General features: G+C 57.2%; 1 protein-coding gene across 1 annotated transcript; it reads right to left on the reverse strand.

The window, feature by feature from the left end:
- Positions 1-280: 280 nt before the first annotated feature.
- On the reverse strand, positions 281-25587 carry TKT (transketolase). Its single transcript, XM_008146335.3, has 14 exons — positions 25391-25587; positions 15133-15250; positions 13993-14106; positions 13153-13250; positions 9172-9363; positions 7847-7965; positions 6288-6481; positions 5401-5565; positions 3996-4152; positions 3739-3869; positions 2928-3011; positions 2729-2822; positions 1147-1269; positions 281-547 (listed from the first exon to the last, which is right to left on the reverse strand). Exons 1-14 carry the CDS (start codon positions 25495-25497, stop codon positions 372-374), a joined length of 1872 nt encoding a protein of 623 aa, XP_008144557.1. The 5' UTR covers positions 25498-25587; the 3' UTR covers positions 281-371.
- Positions 25588-26257: the final 670 nt, after the last annotated feature.

Genomic DNA, 26257 nt, shown 5'->3' on the forward strand with positions numbered 1-26257 from the left:
TGGACAACTCGGGCCTGTGGCAGCTCCCAGTGTGAGTGGTTCGGGTTGCAACCTCTGGGCCGGAAGGCAGATTGCAGCCCACTGTCACCTGGTGGTGCTTGGGTGGGCGGCAGCAGTTGTGGCGGGTGAGGCGGGTGCCGGGGAGGTGATTGCAGAAGGCCTTGGGACACCAGGTCCTGGCCCAGAGCCAAGGGTGCCAACCACCCCCTCTCCCCCTCCCCTTCTTCCCCAGAACCAGCAGCACTGGCTGCATCCAGAAAGAACACATTGCAGAGGCTGATTGATTTTTCACAAAAGATATATTTGCCACTCCTCGCAGTACCGCTTGGAGCACCTGCCAGAAGCTCTCAGGAATGTGTAGAAGCCCCCTCCTAGGCCTTGGTGACCAGGCCCTTCACAGCTTGTACAATGGCATCCCGGTCAATGCCAAACATCTTCAGCAGTTCAGCCGGCTTCCCGCTCCTGGGAACCTGGCTGACGGCCAGGCGGGTGACAGTGACGCCGGGCTCGCCCACTACTGCAGAGGACACCGCCTCGCCTATGCCGCCTGGGCAAAGGAAAGGAAGGGACTCAGGTGATTCGGTCTCAGGGTGAGCAGGGGGTGGGGCCCCCTGGCCCTCTGCCAGCCCAACGACGACAGAGATGGCATATGCACGACCCCTTCGCCCCTAAAGTAGCTGTAACAGACTTCACGAGTGAATCCCTATATTTTCTCTTCACACGCCCAAATGGGGCGTCCGAGTCATTTTAACAACATCATCTGGGCAGCTGTCACCAATGGACTAGCATCTGCCCTGGTCCCCAGAGTCCAGGCCCATCTCCTCTCCTGTGGGGAGAAGGGGGTGTGGGTTATGGAGGACTGCTCTGTAAGGACTCATGCGACAGAAATTGTGTGTGGCTCTCCCAGTCTGATTCTGCATGGTAACTACTTCTGGGACACAGGCCACCTTTTCCCCCCACTCTTAGCAGGGAGATGGGACGCCCCATCTGGCTTCCTGGGTGGCAGGGCCTCCGCGGGGCTCCGAGGACAGCTCTGGGCATCTTGGGCCATAGCTGTCCTCCCAGGGCTGGGAGAAAGGAGGGGTGTCCAGCCTGTGCCCGGCCCTCCCTGCCCCAGCGGCCCTGGCTCTCTGGCGAGGCCCTCACCTTCGTAGTAGTGGTCCTCCACGGTGAGGATCCTGCCCTTGGTAGCCCGGGCACTGTCAAGAATGAGTTTCCGGTCCAGGGGCTTGATGGTGAAAGGGTCCAACACGCGAATGTTGATCTTCTCTGTGAGGGCAGAAGATGCAGGGACGTGCTGAGGGGAATGGGCTGGGTGCTGTGGGTCTGCCCTCGACGAGCCCCTGCGAGAGGGACTGGCTGGGGTGTCCTGAGAGCTGTCCTGTTCCCACTGTTCATGCTTGCCACCCCCCCGAGGCTGGCCCCCCTTCCTCTGCTGACAGGTGGTGCCCAGGTACTCCAGCATCCTGCACCCACCCCTCCTCCCGGGAGCCTTCCCAGCTGTTCCAGGAGCATCTGGTCCCTCTTCCCTCACGCCCAGGGCCAGAGGATCTCGGCCTCTGGATTGTCAAAGAACACCGAGTGGCAAGGGTGGGGCCCGCAGAGCTTTCCTTCATCCTCCTCCCAGATGCCTTTGAGGATGGAGGGGAAGCCAGAGAGCTCCCGGTGTCTGATCTGAGATAAGCCGTGTCCTCGTGGGATGACGTGGACGGAGGCTGTGACTGCAGGCAGGCAGCCGGGTGTCAGGTCGGGTGACGACCAGTAGAATGACCTCAGGAGGACAAGTCCAGCTCCGCCACGCCTTCTTCATACCTCGCCCTGGATTTCCATCCCTGCTGGGGCCAGGCTTCCCCTGGCTTCTCCAGTCCACTCTGCTCCTGCCCCCTCTGACCCCCCACCGTCCTCCAGCTCCTCTGAGCTCTGTACATGCAGTTCCTTCTGCCTGGGCCTCTTCACCCATTTGCTCATCGGTCCTATGGGCATATGAGGTCACTGCCCTAAGGATGCCCATATCTGGCCTCTCCTTCATGCTCAACACAGCTGAGATGAGACATCTACAGTGATTCTGTTGTAGGGGAGGCTAATGCCTGTCTCCCCTTCGTTACCAGTAGCTAACATTTTCAAGCTCTTGATGATAATGAGAGGCCCGGCTGACGTGGCTCAGTGGTTGAGCGTCGATCTATGAACCAGGAGGTCACGGTTCGGTTCCTAGTTAGGGCACATGCCCGGGTTGTGGGCTTGACCTCCAGGAGGGGGCATGCAAGAGGCAGCCGATCAATGATTCTCTCTCATCATTGATGTTACTATCTCTTTCCCTCTCCCTTCCTCTCTGAAATCAATAAAAATATAATAACACCAGGTTATTATTTGCTGAATCCCCAAGACAGCCCCATGGGGAAGGTTACAGTATTTCAATTTCACGGATGAGAAAACGGAGGCACAACAATGCTAATTAACTTATTACCTAGCGCCCAGATGAGTGGCGATTCAACCCCACTGCCAGGCCCCAGGGCCTCTGATCTGACTACTGTGCTGGGCACCTCAACGCCAGGGCCACAGGGCAGGGACTGTGGCCCCTGCAGCCCCAGAACTTAGCATCATGCCGGGCGCATAGCAAGTGCTGGAAGGGTAGCTATTACACTTAATTGGACGAAATTAATTCCCACCCTCAAGACCTAGTACGCAGTGAGTGCCCGATTTAAGACTATTTGGATCCCTCCCTCCTCACCTTTCTTCAGCAGGTCAGCAGCAGCCAAGGCCTCGTGCAGGGTCACCCCGGCTCCGATCACAGTCACCTGGTCATCCTGGCTCTTCAGGACCACCTGGGGGTGACACGGGGCCAGTGAGGCTCAGGGACTGGCGGCCTGAAGTGGGCCCTGGCCTCGGGCTCATTCTGTGGGGTCTCCCCGGGCACGAACCACACTGACCTTGGCTTGTCCGATTTGGAAATCCTCGTTGTTGCTATAGATGATGGCGTTTTCTGGGCGGCTGGTCCGGATGAAGCAGATGCCCTGGAATGAAACAATAACCGAGGATTACAGGAGGTAGCACATCCCACCTCAAACACCGAGGTTGTTCTAGAAGGCTGTCGCCTCCCACCCGCAAACGTCCTCCACCCTCCATCCCCACGGAGGTGTCCGTCAGTCGCCTCCCACCCGCAAACGTCCTCCACCCTCCATCCCCACGGAGGTGTCCGTCAGTCGCCTCGTGCGACTGCTCCTCTAGGAGGAAAGGGACTCTTGCCCTCTGCAGCGTGCACCTCTCCAAACACTCTTCCCAGGGTCAGTGGCCAACGACTTGGCCAGCCCCAAGCCCCAGACGGAAAACGAGTTTTCCACCAGGGAGAGTGGCCACCACGTGGGGCCACTCCCCGGCATGCTTCCCGCATGCCCGGCCCTCGGCCCTCCAGCCTAGGGCAGTGCAGTGCGGCTCTTGGTCGGGACCATGTTGCTCATTATGTCTTGGGGACTCCAACTCAGGGGGGCCACACTGGCAGGGCTGCCAGATTCTCGTGGAGAAAGAGCATGGTGATCAATTAGCAACGCCTGCCCTGTGGCAGGAAGGATGGCGTGCACTTCACTTTTCCTAGTCTAACTCCTGCGAGCTGCAGACACCAGGGGAGGGTCAGGAGACACCACTCTGGGGCAGTGAATGACCAGCACCGTGCCCGCAGGCTGGCCTCACCCCCGGCCCCCCACCCGTCCCTCTCAGCAGAAAACAGACCAGCACGTGACCCACCTTTGTATTGGCTGCTAGTTCCACCGCCTTCTCTGTAGACACGCCATCACTTGGGTAGAAGACAGTTGACATGGGGACTGACCGAAACATGGCCAGATCTTCCAGGGCCATCTGGGAGGGCCCGTCTTCCCCTGGGACGAGGGAAAGGGCATGCTGAAGCAAGACCCCCACCATGGACCCACCTTCCCCCTTACCACCTGGCCCAGAAGTCCAGGGGAAGTCCAGGGGCGAAGCATCCTGGCCCCGGTTCAACTCACCAATGGACACGCCGCAGTGGGAGCCACAGAGGTTGATGTTGCTCTCGGAGATGGCCGCCATGCGAATCTGGTCGAAGGCCCGCGTGTAGAAGGCTGCGAAGGTGCTGCAGAAGGGGACGGTCCTGTTGCGTGTGGCACAGCCCACGGCGATGCTCACCTGGGGGCAGAGCAGGGAGAGGGCGGCTAGGGGTTCGGTCATCCTAGTGACGTAATTCCCCTCCTCTCCACGTGATGCCTGCACACCATGGACTCCAGTCTGTTTCCAAACACTGAACTCCTTCCACTTGAAATAACCAAGTTATTTGTCTTTTTTTTTAAAAAAAATAACCCGGGTAAGTGCCATGACCGGGAATCGCACCGGCAACCTTTCGATGCGCTGGATGGCACTCCAACCAACCAAACCACACCAGCCAGGGCTGAAATAACCCTTTCAGAAGTTCCCTGAAAACAGCTGCCCTGGGGAACATTTCCCCCCGAGCAGCAAGCAGAGCCTCTCACAGAGCAGGCTGGTTAAGTTGGGTGCAGGTGGCCCATCCTCCCAACCTCTGCAACCCCCTCCCCCATCTCCTGGCCAACCCCAAGGCCTCTGCAGAGACCAGTCCTCCCGCCCCGTGTGCCAGTGGAGGCTCCGGCCCAGCAGCAATACAGGCACTGGTTCCAGGTTGGCTGTCGCCCCACAGCGCGGAAACCCACTGCTGACGTGAGCCCTCCTCCCCCGGATCCTGGGGCCCCTCAGCCTCCACATCCTGCCAGTCTAGGCCGGGCTCTCCAGCTGCCAAGGCTGGAAGCCACACAGAGAGAACTTCAGGTTCCGCTGGAAAATCCTTGGATGTGTGAGAGCCCGTAGCCTCCAGAGGAGGACGCTCTCAGTCCCTAAAGGCCTGCAGGCCCGGCTGGGCTGCTCGGCCAGGAGAAGCGGATATTGTGACAAACAGGACAGGACATCCTCCCCATGTCACCACCTCAGTTCCTGATGAGGCGCTGCTGACCCAGCTGTGTGCATGGCAGGCGCCCAGAGCCTGTGCGTAAAAGGGCTCAGCACACGTGGCTGGTGGGCCCATCGTGTCCCAGCCCACCTTCCCCTTGGAAGGCCCTCTGCCCCGAGAGCCCCTGCACCCCACCTGGCTCACGGGCAGCGCTCCTGCGCACACCTGCAGCCCACTCATCCAGGACATTTACACCTGGGCGTGGCACGCCCCACCACGTGTGGCTACTTGAAGTCAAGGTCAGTGCTGAGTCCTAGCTGTTCTGAGGTCTCTCTGGGTACCTAGGAGGCGCCTGGCACAGCCAATGTAGCTGCCCCAAGGGGCAGGAGGGCTCTAGCCCTGCCCCCTGCACCCCTCAGACCTCTCCCCCCCCAAGGCTGTGGCTGGCCCTGTGCCCACCTGCCCGCCCCGGCACCCACCATGTTCTGCTCGGCGATGTAGCACTCGATGAAGCGATCGGGGTGCTCCTTTTTGAAGAGGTCCGAGAAGGTGGAGTTCTTGGTGTCCCCATCCAGAGCGATGACGCGGTCGCTGGCGTGGCCCAGCTTGGCCAGGGCCTGCCCGTAGGCCTTGCGGGTAGCTATCTGTGGGCAGGAGAGTGGGAAGGCTGAGCACCGCCCGGGCACCTGTGAGGTGCAGCTTAGAACCCTGCTCAGCCCCTGGGGGACACTTTTTAGGGAGGAAAAGAAGAAAAATTGGGGCAGAAAAAGGAAGATCAACAACACACGACCCTGTGAAAAGTTAACTTGTACAATGAACTGGGGAGTCCCTGCAGTCCCTTGCCCAGCCCAGCCGAGGGGTTTGAGCTGCAAAAGATGTCCTAACAGCACCCCCTGCACATGAGGGAGACTGTGAACTTGTCCCACTCTGCGCAGGAATACACCGAGTCTGGAAGTCAGAACGCCTGAGGCCAGCTGCACAGATGCACTCCCGCCGGGGAGGCCTCAGAGCAGGGCAGGCCTCCCTAGCCATTGTCAGGCCAGACGAAGGCCAGTCCTCAGCTCAGGCCAGGGATGGGGGACTCAGGAGCTGTGCTTTGATCCCCGTGGTATCAGTAGCTTGCTGTGTGACTGTGGGCAAGTCCCTTACCCTCTCTGAGCCTCTGTAGGTAAAGGATTCCTGAGCTGGTTGTTTCCATGAAGGAACTGGCAGGAGCAACCCCTCAGGGTCCCCCTCCCCCTGAAATAACCCCTCTCCTCCCTTTCCCAGTCCTCTAGATTAGACCCATCTTGGCCCCAACCTTGGGGAGCCAGAGAACCACGGCCACCCCACCCAGCTGGTCTAGAAAAGCGAAGCCGGACTCTACCTTGTCCCCAACTTTGTAGCTGGGTGGGGTGGGCATGCGGATGTTGGTGATGTCCACCGAGGGGGCGTCCTCCTGCGGGGGAGTCGCCAGGATCTTCTTTTTGCTCTGGATCAGGCTCTGGATTTCCTGGATGACCTGATCAGCCATGTTTTTGGGGAGGGGCTTCCCGTGCCAAGACTCCTTGTCTTCTACCCCTGCGGGTGCCATGTAGGAGGGCAGAGGGCCAGGTAAGGCGGATACTCCCAGAGGGCCAGGAAGCTACTCCGTGGGGCCTGGCCCCCCACCCATCGAGGGACAGTCAGGGGAGAGGGAGGAATAGTGTCACCACAGTCAAGCTGAGCCCTGTGCCGGGCACCACGAGGGTCAGGACTCGACGTGCCTCGTCCCCACGGACCAGACACCTCCTCCTCCAGCAGCTCACAGCCAGATGGGGAGGGCGCAGGCACGGGCAGATCGCCCCGTCCCATTCGCTTCTGGGTCACCTCCCCAGCCCGAGCCCACAGAGAGGCTCGTGCTGTGGAAATCCTACCCAGTTTCTTGGCCGGGCTGGGATCCTGGCCATCAGGAGGGAAAGCTGGGGCCTAGAGCAGGGCCAGCACTGCCCGGTCACCTAAACACCTGTGAGCCACAGAGCAGGCCCACCAAACCACCAGGCGCTGTACCGTGCGGGGACCTCCAAGGTCGCCTCAGCTGGGCGGGGCCACGGACTGACCCTCCGAGGCAGCACTCAGCAGCCCCAGGTCTCCCCTCAGAAGCTTCGAGGTTTCCAGATCCCACCCGCTAGACACCCGAGGAGTGTCAGGCAGTAGCCCCGAGGCCGTGACCTCTGAGTCCTCTCCTCCCAGAAGCCCCACCCCTTCTCCAAATAGCGGTGATGCCCTCAATTTCCACAAAGGCAGAGGGAGCCACGCCCCCCAAGCAGACGGGGCACAGCCAGGGCACGGCCACAGGAAGCCAGCCGAGCCTGCCGTTAGGCCTCCAGTGCCACGGACTCCCTGTGTGCACACTCGAGTCCCCGACCACTTCTAGCCCCACCTCCCCACCTGGGTGCTGGGGAGCAACATGCCGGCATCACCACGCTCACGCCTGGCGCAGGAACCGCCTTCCAGATCCCCCAGGCTCTCCACCCGCACGGGCCTCTGCTCAGCTCTTCTCTACTGCCGGAGGCCTGTCCCACCCCTCACCGGGGGGACCCAGGTTCCCAGGGCCCTGCTGGCCCATCAGCTCAGGGCAGACAGCTGGGGCTGTGGAGGGTGCTCTGAGCTGCCAGCCAGGGAGGGGAAGTGGGATGGTCTCCTTTCCCCTTACCCATAGGCCCTCCCGGTCCCTCCTCTCCTTCTGCCTACACATGCCCTCAGCCAAGGCCAGCCTGGCCTGGATTTGAATCCTAGCTCAGCCATGCTGACCACTGAGTCCCCAGCCAGGGTGCACTCACTCCTGCAGCCTCCCCAGACACATGATCGTAGAGAAATGCCCCCTTTCGTGGAAACCCCCACCCGCTCAGTTAGCCACAGGGCCCATTCCCAGGGGTGGCAGCAAGGAGACTCGTGCATACGGACCCGAGATCCCTCGGCCCTTGAAGGTCTTGGCGATGATGGCTGTCGGCTGGTGCTTGGCCTGGCTGAAGGCCTTGCAGAGCTCCTCCACGCTGTGTCCGTTCACGATGACGGTGTGCCAGCTGGGGACGGAGAGGGGGCAGTGAGGGGCAAGGACCAGTGCCCAGCGACCCCGAGGGGCTCCCAGGGGAAGGCCTGCAGGAGCCGGGGAGCCTAAAACATTCCCGTTTTCTCTTTTTACCACCTTTCCCTTCCTCTTGTTCACTTCGTACAGATTTTTCTCTCTCCTAAGTCATTCAAAGCTTAGTTCAGTTATTGCCTCTTTTGTTCCTGATCTATTCATTTCCTACTGAAAGCTGGGTTTGGAATCCATTAGATTCTTGATGAGTTTTTTGGCCTAATTTTCATTTGTCTGATCACTCCACAGGTAGTGGAGCTTTTTAAACGCATCCACACAGGGCCCTCAGCCCTCAGAGCCCTGCACAGTCCCGCCCAGAGTCCCCCAGGCTCCTCAGCCGGGACTGAGCCCTGGCCCTGGGCCCCCCGAGCTCTAACTGTAGAGTGGCTTGTATTTGAGGTGAGAGCCCCGCTGGCTGACACCCACCCACATGGACCTCCCTGCTTCGTAACGCGTGACTGAATCCACAAACCCTTTCTCCCATTTCACCAGGAGAGGGGGCTGGTCTCTTCCACAGGCTGAAGCTGGGCACAGGAGGCAGCCTGCGGACCAAGGTTCAGACCCCTTCATGCCCCTTAGCCTCACACCCCCACCCCCACCCACCTAGGAACAAAGTGAGGATGTGTGAGACGTTATGTGCAGTCTCTGAGAACTATCGTGCCACACGGCCACACAGAGGAACTCACTTAAAACGGGGCCTTGTGCCCAGCCGGTTTGGCTCAGTGGATAGAGCGTCGGCCTGCGGACTGAAGAGTCCCAGGTTCGATTCCGGCCAAGGGCACATGCTGGGGTTTCGGGCTCGATCCCCAGTAGGGGGCGTGCGGGAGGCAGCTGATCGGTGATTCTCTCTCATCATTGATGTTTCTAACTCTCTCTCCCTCTCCCTTCTCTCTGAAATCAATAAAGAAATATATTTTTTTTAAAAAAAACAAAAAAAAAACAAAAACAAAAAACGGGGCCTTAGCCCACAAATCCATGCGGTGGCCTGGGCTGCCACTTTAAGCCCAAATGCCCAGAGTCTGAAATGGTGTCAAAACCTGAAAAAGGGACTCATTCGCCTGCCTCCGGCCTCAGCCCCTGCCCCTGCCCCTGCCAGCTTCCAGCCCCGCGGCTCCCATGCCGGGGGTGCCCGGCCACGGCCCGTACGTACCCAAAGGCCTCGCAGCGCTTCTGGTAGACGTCCAGCTGGTGCTGCAGCGGGGCCGGCTCGCTCTGGCCCAGGCGGTTGATGTCAAGGATGGCCACGAGGTTGTCCAGCTTGTAGATGCCGGCGAAGGCCATGGCCTCCCACACGGAGCCTTCCGACAGCTCCCCGTCTCCCAGCAAGCAGTAGACACGGTAGCTGCAGACAGGTGGTGGGGATGAGGCTGGCCCCTGCCCGGGCCACCATGCTCCAGGCCTGTCCCTCCCAAGGAGCCCCCCGCCCCATGACGCCCAATAACGCCGGCAGGTGCCTGATGCCCACGCCAGGTCCGCACCGTGAGGAAATGGCTGTGGAGGAAGCTGTCAGGAGCTCCACAAAGGACCGGCTGCCGAGACAGAGCTCCAGGAGGCAGCAGTCTGGCCGGTAAGATGCAGAGCATCGGGGTTGTCAGGGCACAAGGAAAAGGAACGTTCACCGGGGCCAAGGACTCCCACGGGCAGGAGGGCCTTCAACGGCCCGCTGCAGGGTGGACCCACTTCCCTCCCGCTCCCACGCACCAGGAGTGCTGGGGGAACCCTGGGCTCGCTGGAGGGCCAGAGGGAAAGGGGGCCTTTCTGCTCAAAGAAGCTGGGCTGGGGGGGCTGAGAGGTGTACCAAGCAGCACCCTAGAGGGAGGACTCGGGTAAAGAATGGGCACCAGCTCCCGAGGGGACTCATGCTGTGACAGGTGCCTCACGTGACCTCTGCCCAAGCATCCGAGGCTGGTTCCTGCCCAAGACAAGAGGGGGTAGGCCTGTGCTTTCTCCACCCCAGGGCCTCTCCTGCCTTAACAAAGGCAACCACAGTCTTTTCAAAGGCAGAGCGACATGGTCAAAAGAGCACTGAACTGGGCGTTACCCAGCTGACCGAACCTTCCCTGGACCTGGGGAAGGGTGGAGCCAACGGGGTGAGGCTAGAGGTAGGAAGACCAGTTCAGGGATCTGACCGCCCCCTTCCCGTTCTCAACATCTCCCAGATGTGAGGGAATGGCTGAGGAGCAGCAGCCACAGGCACAGAAACAGGAACCCCAGCCACAGGCTGGCATGTGGCATGGAGGGTCCCCAGGGGGCTCTAGCAAGGTGCTGGGCCCTCTACTCACTAATCCTGCAGGGAACGTAAATGCAGTTGTTATTCCCAGAACACACAGACAAGGAAATAGGCTCAAATGTGAAGGGACTCGTCTGAAGGCAATGCAGCTGGGAGCAGCCAAGCGGGGATTCAAACCCGGGCCTGACTGTCCACTCCTTGCTGTCTAGGAAGGCTGGCACGGCGGGAGGAGCAGCAGGCCGTGCCCAGGGTCCAGCTGCATGGCCCAGGGAGTGAGGCTGGTGCCTGGCTGGGCTCAGAGGGGACACAGCTGCCCTGCTGCTGCAGCAGGAACCCGGCCTGGAGCCAGAGAAGGGGCGGGGAGAGCCACGGCACTGTCAGCATGACTCAGCAGCTCCGCAGGCCAGCAGATTAAGGAGGAGCCCCCCATTTTTCCCTTCTGTGGCTCCCAACAGGCCAGGCCACCAGTTACCTGGCCGGGAGCAGAAGGTCCCAGGGTCCCCCTCACTCAGGGGCTTATCTGAAGCTGCGCCCTGTGGGTCAGAAGCTCCTGAAGTCTCCGGCCTGATGGGGCGGAGCCAGAGGCCTGCAGGGAACCGCTTCCCCAGAAAGGAATTCCAGGGAGGCCGACTGGTGCTTTCCCAGCCCACACCCACTTCCAAGGAAGCCCGGCTGGCCTTTGGGGCCCAGAGGCTCAGGTCAGGAGGGCATCCTGGGGTCCTGGGGAAAGACACTGGAGCCCCACAGAGGTCAGGCTCACCCCAGCTCTGAGTTACCACCATACAGGGTAGGGTCCCTCAACAGAGGGCCAACGTTTGTGGCAGAGGTGTTTGCAAACCTCCCCCAACGTCCAGCCAGAGGACTGCCTGAATGGGTTACAGCCGGCCCGTAACACAGGGCGTCAAGCAATCATTGTGAGAAAAGGCTCACAATGTTCAGATTTTTCTAAAAAGCAGAATGTATGGGACTGCACATTTGTAAGTTTTTTCTCACGATAATGAGGAGGAAATATGATCCACTGAGATTTAAAGGGGGGAGTGGTGAAGAATAAAGAAACCTGGCTGGCGTGGTTCAGTGGACTGAGCATCCACCCATGCACCAAGAGGTCACCAGTGGATTCCCGGTCAGGGCACATGCCTGGGTTGTGGGCTCACTCCCCAGTAGGGGGTGAGCAGGAGGCAGCCGATCAATGATTCTCTCTCTCTCTCTCCCCACTTCCTCTCTCTCTAAAATCAATAAAAACATATTTTTAAAAATAGTAAAGAAAATGTCCATTTCTTTTTAATTTCTGTATTTTTCAAATGAGCAGTTTAATCAAAACAAAACAAAATTGTTAAAAAAGAAATGAAAGAGTCAATTTGATGCGTGGTCCCTGTTGGTGGCTGGGCAACATGCTTGGAGGCCAGGTGTGCTCTATCAGGACACGACCTCGGGGAGCCTGGCATGGCCCGATAATCCCCTTGACACTCTTATCTCCTCCCCGACTCCCCATACAGTCCCAGGCCCTGAGCCTGAGCCAGCCCTGCTGCTGGGAGCCCAGCCGAACCCCTTCTCCCTACACTGGCTCATTCCATTATGTTAGGGTGAGGAAAAGACCCTTCACAGGAATTACTTCAACAACGTTTGGGACTAATTAACTCGCATCTCTGGTTCTGTGCCAAATAAAATGCTCGTAAACATACATCCCATTCTTTGTGATTTTCTTCACAGTGAATCACTTCTGGGGACGGAAGGCAAATGCTGTGCTGCCAGGTGACACTGGCCTGGGAGGGTCTGGGACACCTCACAGCCCCAGCCACCTCCGGAAGAGCAGTCTCAGGAGCCCCTTCCCCTGCACGCAGTAGGTGCTCACCGCAGTGTGGCATCCAGCCAGGCTCCCTGCAGCCACCTGTCCTTGGTGGGCTGCAGTCACCACCACGCTCCCACTGCCAGGGGGGGACTGTAGGGCACTGGGGAAGCCATGGCTGCACAGCTGAGCCCCTCCTGCCACCTGCAGGCCTGGCTCCATCAGCCCCTCCTCTAGGGAGCGTCCTACCCACAGGGCTCCCTGAACCTCCTAGGCTTTGCTCGGGCCCCTCAGAACAGTCTGGGGACTCTGAATATGGACTCAGGATGCAGGGGTACATGTCCTGGGTTTAAATCCAGCTTCCACCACATCTTGCCTCAATTTCCTCGGTGGGAGGAATAACTGTGCTCAGCCCATAGGGGGGTTATCAAGGTGAAAACCTACCAAGCTCTGAGCACTGAGTGCAAGGCCCCAGACGGAAACGGTGTAGAAACCACCTGACAAGTGATCTCCTTAAAGCCTGCAGCCAACACTTCCCCCCGCCCCCCAATAGAAGCCCAGGCTGGGGACAGGTAGACAGCCTTGTGGCTGAAATCTGCCTCCACCACCTGGCACTGAAGCAGCAAATCTGTGTGATCGGGTCACCGTCTCCAATGTTTGTGTCTTCCCTGGCTGACAGCGGGGGGTCAGGGATGCCCAGAACCCTCCAGAATCCACCATCTTCTCCCTTCCAACGCAAAGGCAAGCAGCAGGGCCCGAGCTTGTGGCACTTAGACAGACACTGGAGGGTGGGGCCCACGGAGACTTCCAGGGGCCAAGAACCAGGCGTGGGGGTGACACAGGAACTCGCCAGCCAAAGCACTTTGGACAAAGAGCACGTGGCCAGGAGCCTGGGCTCTGGGCTCAACTCTGGCCCCACCAGTCACCACCGAGGGGCTGCGGGCGGTCCCTTCATTCCTTTGAGCCTATTTCCTCCTCTGGTCACGGGCCAGCCTTAGGCCACACACACTATTACTCAGCTCCGACTCAGGTCAGAGGGAGTGCCTGGCGGCAGCAGTGAGGGCTGAACCCCGCCCAGAACTACTGAGGGTGGGGGTGGGGAGCGGGAGCATTACCTGGCTTTGTCGAAGTATTTGCCTGTGTAGGCCATCCCGCAGGCGGCCCCCAGGCCCTGGCCCAGGGAGCCAGTGGCCACATCGGTGAAAGCTTGTTTCTGTCGTAAGAGAGCCACAGTCACTCACAGGGGAGAGCAGGCCGCAGCTCACCTCCCGGGGTCCTGGAGAGCCTGCCTGACAGCCACACGCCCACCCAGACTTAGCCATGCGTCTGGGTCTGCAGAAGGCTCTGCCCACCAGGGAGGTGTGACCTCAGGCCAGAGACTGAACCTCTTTGGGCCTCAGTTCCCTCAGCTGTAAAGGGAGCCCACATTGTCCAACTCACACAGCGGCCAGAATGCATGACAAAACTGACAGAATGCGTGGCCCTGGTGGGTGCCCAGATTGGGGGCGGGGGTGGGGGGTGGGGAGAATGAGTTTCCATGGTAACGCATGAACTCCAAACACCTGCAGGGATTAGCACCCTGAGGAGCAAACTGGGTCCCTTCCCTGGTGCATCCTGCAACCCCCTTCCTGACACCGGGGTCCTCTTCTCCCGCGCTGTGTCTATATGGTCAGGGAGGCCCCGTGGGGAAGGGAAGCTGGTGCTTGGTGCTTTAGGAGAGTTTATCTCTGCAGTCGACCCCGAGCACCTCGAAAGGCCTCACCCTTCAGCACCAGCTTGGGGTGAATGGAGCGAGCCCCAAAAATATTCCTTCTTTCCTTCCTCCTATCAATGCCCTTCTCTACCTCTTAATACCCCCGGTTCTTCAGTGGGCACCCCCACCGCCCTTCCGACAGGCCTCGGGAAGCTGGAAGTGGAGACAGAGGCCTGTGCAGCTGCTGATGGGGTGCACTTACCGGGACAGGGTGCCCGTCCAAGTCGGAGCTGACCTTCCTCAGGTTTAGCAGCTCCGCCTCGGGCAGGAAGCCGGCTTCGGCCCAGACGGCGTACAGGATGGGCGCTGCGTGACCCTGCCAGGGAGGGACGATGGCGGGAGGGGTCAGATGGGGAGCTGTGCCCACCACACACTGAAACCTGGGCCCGGGTATCCATTCCAAGGAAGGACCAAGTGAAGGCCACTTCCCCTGCTTTCCTCCTCCCCAGCCAAGGCCGCACAGGCCCCAGGACAGGTGCAGGGAGAGCACAGCTGTGAGGCCGGCAGAAGCCAAAACCCGGCAGGCAGCTCGCCGCCCTAATCCCTGGTTTCTGGCACGTGAGCCGGCTTGGACAGGCTTCTAAGCTAGGAGGCCCCCAGAGACGAGGCCACAGAGCCAGGCCTGGGCACTGGTGCATCTCAGGGTCTGTGGCACGGCTGTGATTCTCGTGCAGGAGGGGCAGGACCAGGTGCCCTATCCCAATCCCTGCTGCAACGCACCATCACTCCTGGGGGAGCAGGCTGTGGTCCAAGGGTGCTGGCACAGCACACACACAAAAAAACGCGTGCAAAAAGCCACAAGCCCACGCCGGTTTGGCTCAGTGGATAGAGCGTCAGCCTGCGAATGAAGGGTCCGGGTTCAATTCCGGTCAAAGGCACGTGCCCGGGTTGCGGGCTCGATTCCCAGTTGAGGGCGTGCAGGAAGGGGGCAGCCGATCAATGATTCTCTCTCATCATTCATGTTTCTATCTCCCTCTCTCTTCCTTTCTGAAATCAATAAAAATATCTTAAAAAAAAAAAAAAAAGCCACAAGGCTGCACCCAGACCCGGACTCGTGGCCTGCATGTGGCAAGCAGGCACAGCACCTGGCAGACCATTTCCATGGTCCCCTGTGAATCCAGTCATTGAGTCCTTAACTTGGGTTAAGTTTGCCAGCGGGGCCTGCACAGAGCAGGACAGCGAGGGAAGGGCTGGGCCTGCTGTGTGGAAATGGAGCCTGAGGGGAGAGGGTGGGCTTACGTGGGGGCGGGGGTCCCCTTTGAGATGGCTCACTGCCAGCACCTTCCCAGGGTCCAGGGCCCACGACACCCAGCCCCGGTGAAAGGCGCAGGCTGGCTCCTACCTTGGAGAGCACAAAGCGGTCGTTGTGAGGGTTCCGGGGGTCCTGGGACTTGTAGCGCATCGTGTGGAAAAAGAGGACAGACATGATCTCCGCGGCGCTGCAGCATGACGTGGGGTGGCTGTGGCCCAGGAGAGAGACGGACACGTGCATTATGGCCCTGGACGCCCGACCTACAGGGCTCACCCTAGCCCCATGTGAGAGGCCTAGGGGGTGCATGTCCCAGGGAGTCACTGAGAGCCACATGCTCCTGCTCCCTGGAGGGTTACACAGGGCCTCAAGGAGGCCGCTGCTGGCAGCCTGGGGGTCGCACCCTCCCCCAGGGACAACAGTTCACACCCTCAGAGTCACACAACTGAAAACGTCTGGGGCTAGAGGACCCAGGAGACTGGGCAGGCTAGCACAGACCCAGTGCAAGGCAGCACCCCGGCAGAGGTGTGGCCGGTGCCGGGGGAGCCCCGTTCTGGCCTTGTGGCTCCGCAGATGAGGAAGTGTGCTCCCTCTGTGACTAACCAGTGAGCTACATCCCAGTGGGACTGCCCATTACTCTGCCCTCCCAAGGCCAGGGGAGCTGGTCCTGAGGCCACAGGCAAGGGCTTAGGCACTGAGGCTCATGGAATTACCACAAACCTCCCTGCAGCCTCCCGGGGCTGGTAGTCTGACAACTCGGGCTCTAGGCTCTCCGATAGCATCATCGGGCTCCTTGGCAGCTTTTTAAATGGCATTCTGAGGGCTGGTGCAGCCATTAGGAATCATGCTTTAGTGCAGAACTTAAAAGGCAAAACACACGATCTTATCTCCCAAAGCTACAATCATAAAAATACAAAAATCCCTTCTGCCCGTGACAAGAGCTGAGGTGGGGCTGCCCTTCCAGCCCTGGAGTGTGTGTGTGGGGGGGGTTTCAAGGGGTCCCCCTTGCATCCTATTAATTGCACAGTTATTTGAATAGCTACTGAGCAAAGGAATTAACAATATAAAGTGCAAGCATTACATCCTAGGATGAGACTTGTTCAGGTCTCTCAGGACCCACTTGGCTACGCTAGTCCCTGTCCCCAGGAATGGGGCCAGAGGTTGGGGTTCCTGCTGGGACATGGTAATCCCTGGCTAACCCTGCCTGAAGCCCTCCTGCCCACAGTTTCGCTGAGGGAACGTGCCTCCACATCACTCCACCATGCAGCTCCACGCGGCCCTGGCAATGCTCTGAGGTCCTACACGTTAAAACACGCCCGATGCCAAACCCGAGGGCACATGCAACATCTGGAGCTCACATATGCCTCCCTCCTCCCCTGCCAGTCGCGCCCCCCCCCGGCCCCCACCCCTGCCACCGGGTTAGGGGTGAGTGTCACTCCCAGCGCAGACACATTAGTAGAGAAATCCAGAACCGTCCATGCTGGTTTAGTACCCACATTCCCAGCACACAATCGTCTTATACTTAACCATTTCTACGAGCTCCTTGGTCATGGGGAAAAGACACTAGACCTGAAAGAGGGAGGTGAGGAAATGTAAACGAGAAACTTCTCTGCCTGGCAGGGACCCAAATTCCTCGTCCCCCGTGCCCAACTTCAGCTGGAGGCCATCACGGTCAACACCGGTCAGGCTGACCTCCTGCCCTTCCTGCCTCCAAGAGCAGCCCTGTCCCTGAGGAATCCCGTTTCACAAGCCTTGACCCTGGTACGAGAGCAGTGGGGGAAGGATGTGGGTAGACAGTGGGCCAAACAGCTCCGAGGAGAAAGCAAGGCAGGTGAGCGGCTCTGCCTGCCCTGTCCACAACGTGATCCCGGGGCGACGTCCCCACGGCTGTCGAAGATACACGGCGAGATACAAGCACTTGCTGCACGTGGCGAGAGCGAGCTGCAGTATTTCATCCCTTCGGAAGCTTGCATCTGGCCACACGGCTTCACACCCTCCAAGGACAAACACATGGAATGAAGGATCCTTAGCAGCCAGGTGTCCGCCTCACTCTTTCAGGGACCTTCCTCTGCAAAGGGTCCCAGTGCAGGTATGAGCTGTGTGACCTGAGCAAGTTCCTCCCCTCCCCAAGGCTGAGCTTCTTCACTTGTAAATGGGGCAGTGATGTGTGTGTGGGGGGCGGGACGGGGGGGGGGGGGCGAGGAGTGTGTCCAGGAGTCCCCGTAAGAGAATGCATTTGAAATGCCCAGGTTCACCAGTCTCCACCATCGGCTAGAGGACCAGATGCCAAACCTCTCAGCGCCTCCTCATCTGCAGGCTGGGACTGTGACACGCCCACCCCACCCCACCCCCACCACAGGGCAGGCAGGAGGGAAGAAATGAGCCAAGGATTGAGACAGGGCTGGATAAACTGTAAAGTGTTGAGCACACAGGAAATGCAGTTTTTTGTGTTTTTTTTTTTTTAAGTAAAACATACTATTTAATTCAATTGAACAAATACTAGCTATTTGAAATGCATTAGCTGCATTTACAAAACTGACTAAATGTAGTGCTAATATCTGGAAAAATCACATATAATTCTAATGTAGCCCAGACAACAAAAAGCTCTAAAGTAGGTATAAGAATATAATAGAAAAGAGAAATTAAATCTGACCAAGGACAAAAGGGAACTTGTAAATGTATTATAAAAATAAAAAAATATTATAACAGTTACTTTTAAACTCAACCTATTAGAGGGCCTTCGGGGCCGACAATGTATTGAGTCTGTGGCCTCAGGGCCCGAGCTTTTCCTGCAACCCCGTCCCCCCTGGTGGAGACAGCTCCAGGTGCATGCCACACCTATGGACACACGCTGGTTGGATACAAGTGGGGGTGGAGTCAGGCTGGGGGCACTGCAGGGACCCAAGACACCTGGGAGTGACAAGTGTGTTCAAAACCCCTGCCTTGGCCTGAACAATCCACTGACAGTGCCAGCTAGTTCAGCCTCTGAAGGGGATGCCGAGCTTAGAGCTGGGCCTAAATAAATTACGTTTCTCGAAGACACCCCCACTGGGGGGAGGGCACACATCCTCCCAGATGCTCCCTGGCCAGGGGGTGTCTCTCATCTCATTAGCACTCACTCTGCCTGCTCACAGGTTTCCCTGCAGGAAAAGTGGAGAGAAAATCCCTCACCCCTCTGCTGGCCCTACCCCCACCACCCGCCATTCTCAAGATACAAGAGCGGTCAGCCTCCATTTGTTAACAACACGCGTGCACGCCACACACGCGGCTGAGTCACAGGGACTCATCACGTGGCTTCTCGGCGAACGAACAAACCAGGGAGGCCAAGCACCTCCAACAGCCCCAGTGGAGTCAGCCTCAACGCTCACAAATAAAGAAGTAAGAAAAAAACCTGTTACGTAGAAGAAATAAGGACCTTAAGGAGAAAGTAAATAAAAAACAGAAGAGCGGAAAACCATTAGCTAAGATCCAACTCAAAAAGTTAGAAACAGAAAGTGGCTCCAAGACAGCAGAAAGAAAATAAAGAACAGGAATGTATGAAATAGGGAGTGAATATACAATTAAAAAAAAAAAAATCAAAGCGTAGAGTTAATTCTTTAAAAAAAACACCCACAAAACAACTAAAATTAAGCAAACTTCTGATAAGGCAGGATAAGAAAAAGGCAATGTTAGAAATGGAAGAGAGAGCATATGAATAGATAAAATACTCTGAACAACCTGATTTAAAAAAAAAAATGTAAAAAAGGAAAAAATAACTTACCAAAACTGACTCAAGAAATAGAAAACCTGAGTTTAAACATTTAATCTTTTAACCATTAAAATGAAACCAAATCGCCCTGACCCGTTTGGCTCAGTGGATAGAGCATCAGCCTGCGAACTGAAGGGTCCCAGGTTCGATTCCAGTCTAGGGCATGTACCTTGGTTTCGGGCACATCCCCAGTGAGGGGTGTGCAGGAGGCAGCTGGTAGATGTTTCTAACTCTCTGGCCCTCTCCCTTCCTCTCAGTAAAAAATCAATAAAATAAAAAAAAGAAACCAAATCAAGAGCTACAAATGCACATTCCCTAAGACCCAGCAACTCAGCTCTTGGAATGTGTGTCACGCAGCTATAAGAGACACGCACTGGAAGGTCCCTGCACTGGGTGTGATGGCCAGACCTGGAAACCACCACTGTCCATCAACAGAATAGATCATCACAAGATATTCAATAGCAGCCCTGACTGGTTTGGCTCAGTGGATAGAGCGTCAGCCTGCAGACTCAAGGGTCCCAAGTTCAATTCCAGTCAAGGGCATGTACCTTGGTTGTGGGCACATCCCCGGTGGGGGGTGTGCAGGAGGCAGAGAGTCAGAAACATCTCTCTCATCGATGTTTCTGACTCTCTATCCCTCTCCCTTCCTCTCTGGAAAAAATCAATAATATATATATACATATTCAATAGTAAATACTAGGCAGCAGTGAGAATAAGCAAACTGCACAGCCCCAACATCAACACTATCTCACAAATACATGTGAACAACGTGCACTGAAGAAGGATCTGTGTAGCAGAAAAGACCACTGCTGACGAATACGTACAAATGTTATAAAAAAGGAAAACAAGGACTGATGATGCAAAATTCAGGGTGTAATTCATTCTGGGGGAGGAGGGTGCCCGCCCAGGAGTTCCTTAAGTACTGTAATGTCCTAGTTGTTTTTCTTTTTTTTTAATCCTCACCTGAGGATATGTTTTTATTGATTTTTAGAGAGAAAGAAAGAGAGAGAACCATCAATCAGTTGCCTCCTATATGCGCCCCAACCGGGGATCAATCTGCATTTTTTTTGGTTTATGGGTTGATGCTCCAGCCAACTGAGCCACCTGGCCAGGGCTATAACGTCCTAGTTCTTAAGCCTGGTGGTAGGTGCATACAGGTTCATTATTTATAATACATGTACAGTATTTATATTATATATTTAATGCATACATTGATTAAACTCTCTCTCTCTCTTCCTCTCTCTCTCAGGCTAGAGTCCCAGGATGCCCGGGAGGAAGCGAACCTCAGAAGCAGTCCCTGGTCTTGGAAATGCCCTGACTCCTGCCTGGAAAAACTCCGCCTCCGTACCTCAGACGGTCTCTTCAGAGCTCTGCCCCGTGCCATCTCCTCCAAGAAGCCCTCCTTGACCACACTTCCTCACACACTTGCCACCACCTGACCTTATGTGGCTACTTACTGTCCGTCTATCCTACTGCAACTCCAAGAGGGCAGGGCCTTTGAGCCTTTTCACTGCTGTCTCCCTGGGCCTTCACAGCACCTGCACAAAGTGCACAAATGAATGGATGGTGTATCCCGGCTCCAAGACCCCAGGGGCGTGGCCTCTAGGAGCCTCGGTTTCCTCACTGTAAAATGGGAGACCTTCATCGAATCTGCCTGGAGGAGGTCGTGTGGGTAAAGAGCTTGGCACAGAGCCCAGGCAAATGGCAACTGCTCAGTAAATATTAGCTCCTCACATACCAGAGATGAAGCCTCACCTCCTCATTTTGAGGATGGGCCCTGTAAGGTCCCGCAGGAGGGAACTGGCGTGCCCAAGGTCACACAGTCTGCCCGCAGAAGAGCTAGGACAAGAGCAAAAGGAGGAACTGAGGAATGGATCAACAAAATGTGGTACAGCCACACGGGGGAGTATTTGGCAATCAAAGGAAACGAAGTACGGACTCATGCTACGGCATGTGTGACTGTCCAAACGTCCTCCTCAATGGAGGAGGCCAGGTCCCCAAGACCACATTCTGCCTGACTGCACTGACCCGAAATGTCCAGAAGAGTTCCATTTATAGAGACAGAAAGGAGATGAGTGGTTGCCTGGGGGCTGGGGTTGAAGGTGGGGATGGGGAGTGACAACACATGAGCACAAAGGGATCTTTGAGGTACAACGTGCCCTAAAATTAGACGTGGTAAATTCACTAAAACTTACTGTAAAAATCGCTGTTCACTTACTAAAGCCACTGAGCTGTAAACCTAAAATGCTATGATTTGCAAATTAGACCTTAATAGAGCTGTTAAAGATTTGTTTTTAAAAAGAAGAAAAAGGTGCCGAGAGCCCAGCCGAGGAAATTCTCGAGTGTCCACACCCCTCTGCCCAGTTGTGCAGCCTTCAGAGGTTACATCCAGCCCCTGGGTGCCACTGACTTGTGAGCTGGGAGCCCAAACTGCAGTGCGAGCCAGGTCACCCCGACTCCTACCAGTCCACCCCTCTGAGTGGACTCCACCTCACGACTCAGGATGAGAGCAGAGTCTGCCTAAGGACGCGGCTCTGGTCTGTGGCATGGGGAGTCCCGGATCTTGTGGGAGCAGGCTCTAGGGACAACAGGCCTGCCTAAAGAAGCGAAGTCTAGAGGGTCAGAGCTGTGACAGGGCCACATGTGGTCAGCTCATGCGAACGTCTCAGCCAGACCCTAACCCGGGGACGGCACCTCGTTTTCAGCTTCAGGAAACAGTGGCCATCAGCCCTGCTGCGTTAGTCACTGGAGCAGCGGACCGAGCCCCTGCAGGGCAGCCAGGTCTCTTCACACGGGTTGGGAAATGCTGCTGCTGGAGCAATCGCAACGGGCTTCACTCTTGCCTCATTCAGGATGGGGGCAAGGCAGCCAGAATGGAGAAGCCGCCTCCACCCCCCCACCTCCCCACCCCCGCACGGTGTTCTGCCCAGAGACCTGAAGGGGCCTGGGCCATGAAGGGGCGCTCTGGGCACTCAGCCAAAGCACCCCTGAATGCCAGAGCCAAGTACAGGGATGTACTTCCAGCCACTTCAAAGTCACTTGGGTCACCAAGATGTGACACCCACAAGCCCGGCAGGCGTGGCTCAGTGGCATCAACCTAAGAACCAGGTCACGGTTCGATTCCCGGTCAGGGCACATACCCGGGTTGGGAGCTGGATCCCCAGTGTGGGGCGTGCAGGAGGCAGTCGATCAATGATTCTTTCTCATCATGGATGTTTCTCTCTCTCCCCCTCTCCCTTCCTCTCTGAAATCAATAAAAATATATTAAAATAAGAAAAGTGAAACCTACAACAGCAGGGGATAGGACCCCAAGCTTGCTCACGCTGCTCCCCCTGTCACGCTCCGGACGGACCCCGTTTGAAAACCACCTATCTAAGAACTTCTCCTGTAAATGTGGGGAAATCAAGGCCCTGGATGGGAAGGTCCTTCCTGACAGGGGCATAGCCCCTTGGAATGGAGCTGGAGCCGGGGTTAGATTCCTGTCTCCAAGTCCATAGGCAGGTCCACCAGACATTAGCGCCCAAGCACCCTCCCACACGCTGTGGGTCAGAGCCCTGGGGACGCGTTAAAAGCACAGCCCGCACCTCCCCGGTTCAGGAGCACCTCCCCGATTCAGGACCGCTTCTGTCCTCGGATGACACTGAGCCCTGCTTGGACAGTGCCACCGTCTAGCCCTGGTCAGTGAGAACTACAAAAAACGACAAAATCATGACCACCAGCCCCAGCAGCCGGGCCCCTTCGGACAAAGCCAGTGGGTTTCATTTTTTTAAACCCTGATGAGCTGGACCCTTGCCACCGTTCCCTCAGCACGTGGAGGAAGATGACCCCGGAGAAGCGTGGGCCACGGCGGGTGCTGCCTGCACAAAGAGCCCTCTGTCCCTCGGCTCCCCTGACACAGAAGCCAGTGTCCTCGCGCCCTGGGCCCTGCTGAGGTCCACTGACGAGGGCCAGTGATGGCACAGGAATGGGAAAGCGACTGAGAAATCAGGACCTCACCGAATTCTGAACCTACAGCCTGGGTCCTCACTGGTTGGTAGAAGGTCTGAGTCCCGCCTGTGTGGGTGGCCATGAGAGACTTGACCAGTCCCCCAGAAAAGGGGCACCCTGACAGGGAGATCGCGTTCCTTTGACTGCCGCCCACACTGGGCCAAGGCCTCAGGACTGAGCCTTCACTTGATGGAACTCACTCACTACGGTGAGTAATTAGCGAGCTCCAAAACAAACATCTGGTGACCCGAACGAACAATCCTCTGATCTCTAGTCTCCCCAAACTATTTTTGTGCACACACACACACACACATAGCTCTTGTTAAACACCTTTCAAAATCTCTGGGACAGGGGTTGCATAGCAATGTTACTTCCGTCTTCAAAATACGTTTTCGCTAAGTATTTCCTTCCTGCAATTTTTACCACACTCACAAACATGAAGAAATCACTGTCTTTTATACTTTTTTTTTCCTTTTTGCATAGGGACATTTTGAGTTAAGTGAGTTCCTCCCTAAAACTACAATGTAAACCTGGGTGTAAACTCTCAGTTGCTACATAGTATCTCTCCCCCCCCACCCCACCCCTACTTCCCCCATAGAAATCAAGAGTTTAATTACCCAACAAAGACCCAGGAGACCCACTCTACAGCCCCTCTCTTTGGGAGCCCCGTAGTTGTAAACGTTTCATTTCCCAAAGTGCCTTCAAACTGATATCTACCATCAATCCACCTGATCTTCCCATTTCCAATGTCGCTCCTTTCTCCCGCCTAAGAAGTCGTCCTGATCATGCAAGCCCCTCACTGGGCAGCATGGAACAGCTACCAATGACCAGCTAAGGCAACTCAGTTAATATACTAGCCACAGTTTCCTCATCTATAAAATCTGTAACAGCATCTACCTCACAGGGTCATTCTCAGAATGTATGACAATATTAACCATAAAGAATGCTCTGTGTCACACCAGAGACACCAATTTGGCTCAGTAATCCTATAATTGTCTGCAGGGCTCATATGGCCCTGTAAGATGCTCAAAGTGTAACACTATTTAGATGGTAACTGCTATGTCTCTCCAGCTAGACCTCCAGGAGCCTGGCTAGATAGCTCCTAGCACACAGTAGGGCTTAACCAGGCCCTGCAGGTCAAATCACTCCCTGAAATGGTCAAGGGAAGGGATCCGTAGTACCCAGCAAGCAATACAGTGTGCAGACCTACTGTGTTCCAGGCTGGGGAAGGGGGCCTGGAGACTACGCTGGGTCCCTGCCTGGGCAGGCACTTCCACACAATGGGTAGGACCCATATAAACCCAAAGCAGATAATAGGTCCAAAGTGTGCATGGGGGTGGGGTGGAAGGAAAGGGCCTGCCTGCCAAGAGAGGTCTAATCCCTCTGAGAACTGGGTGTCTTAAAGGCACATACTCACCCTTAAGGTTAAGGGGGGAAAAAAGTGTACTTATTAATAATGTAGCCTGTATAAAATTGGCCAGAAGCTAGAATCTTGTCTTGGTTCTAAGCACACATCTTGGTTGGGATGGTTCTTGCAATCACCTCCACCCAGCCCCCAAATTCATTTCATGAAACCAGCACATTGCTGTTTCTGCAATCTCAGGCCAGGCCCCCAGGGAGCGGCTGGAATTCTTGAAACCACCCAGTGTGTAGGAGCTACTATTGTTCCCATTTCAGAGTAGGAGAAACTACCCCACTGAATGCCTGCAGCTGTATAGTGGCCCCCGTTATTATCACTGTCCCTGTTACTAGCCACTTACCTTGGAGGTTTCTTGGGATCAACAGTCTTTCTCCACCTCCAGGACTGGCCCCGCACCTGGCTGCTTCCCCTGGGCCTAGGCCTCCGTTCTCTTAGCCTTGGAAGTCTCTCTTCCCCAACCCTTACCCCCACCTCCCGCCAAGCCCGATCCAAGACCTCCCCTTCACAATGGGTGCCAGGGTTCTGCATCCACGTGGCCGCATTCCTCCCCACTCTCCCCCCGCCCCCCAATCCCACTCGCCAGCCCCGGGCCCCAGCAGTCCCCTGCTGCAAAGTCGGACCCTCGACCTAGGTGGCAGGAATGGGAAGTGGCGACGGGAAGGGGCAGTGTGAGGTGGAGAGCAGGCCAGGCCCGAGGATCCCTGCAAGATACTCTCAAGTTGGGCAGGTCGGGTTCAAATTCCGGCTCTCGCCATGTGTGACCTTGGGCAACTGACTTAACTCCGAGCCTCGGTTTCCCCACTCAGGGTGTGGAAAGGGTCCCCAGGGCCGCGCGTGCAGGACGCACGGCACATGGTCTGGTTCTCCGCGACAGCGCAGTAATGGTGGCCTCGCCGGCGGAGCCGCAAAAGGGTCGCGTCCCCGGCGCCGTAGCGCAGCCGGGCAGCCGGAGTCTTGCCGGGCAAGAGCCGACCGGAGGCGCATGGGGAGCCGAGGCCCACAGGGCGGAAGCCAGGCCGACGGCGCGGCGAGCAGACGGGGGCCTCCGGCCCGGCCGCGGCGCGCCGGGCGCGGCGCGCGTCTCCGCTACCTGACCTGGCCCCGCCGCCTCCCTCGCGGTGGCTGCGTGCACGGACCCGTGGCGACCGCGACCGCAGAGAACGGCTCCCCCAGCCCGGCCCGAGCCCTGCGCTCACCCCGAGCCGGCCGCCGTGGTGGCCTGGATAGAGCTGATGCGCAGGCGGTTGGCCGTGTCCTTCAGGGCCTGCAGCTTCTGCTGGTCAGGCTTGTGGTACCCGTCCATGGCGCGGCCGGCGAGCTGGAGGCTGGAAGACGGAAGACGGGGGCTGCACGACTCCTCCGGCAAACAGGCAGCGGCCGAGGCCGGGCGCCGCGCGGGGGCGCGTTAAGACTCCGGGCCCGCCCATGGGGGCGGGGCGCCGGCATCACCCCAGACCGCGGCGCGTCCGAAGCCCCGCCCGTCCCGCGGCCCCGCCCCGGGGAGCGGCCCGCGCTGCAGCCCTCGGGCTCCGATCAGGTTTCGGAAGCCCTGGTTAGTGGGTGCACCTGGAGACCCAGCCGGATGCTATCCACCGGCCTGACCGCCGCCTCCTCCAGCTCCGACATTTGCTGGCAGCTAGGGGCTGCCAGGCTCCTGTGACTCGGGCGGCACTGCTCTGCGGTATTAACCGAACACAAATAGAAAGAACTCCAGGTTTCAGGCTTGGCTCAGAGTTTGCCTGTTCATTGCAGACCACTCCGTCTCCTTCCTCCTTCCTCCGCCTGGCCCTGGGTAGACTAGAGCTGGGAAGCTTCTTGGGAATCCATTTGCTACATGTGAGCAAATTGAGACTGGCAAAGCCAACGAGGTCACAGGGCTGGTGGGTGTGGGGCTCTGTCCTGGCCCCAAGAGAATGAGCCAGGACTGTAGGGGCCTGTAAGGGGATGGGGATTATGACAATGAGAGTAATAGTAATAGTAATGGTCACACCAGCTAATGTTAACTGAGAACGTCCTAGAGGCAGGCCCTTCACAAGTTTAGGGCCTAATAACACGGCTGACCC

The sequence above is a fragment of the Eptesicus fuscus genome, chromosome 18 (genome assembly GCF_027574615.1).
Source record: "Eptesicus fuscus isolate TK198812 chromosome 18, DD_ASM_mEF_20220401, whole genome shotgun sequence".
NCBI lineage: Eukaryota > Metazoa > Chordata > Mammalia > Chiroptera > Vespertilionidae > Eptesicus > Eptesicus fuscus.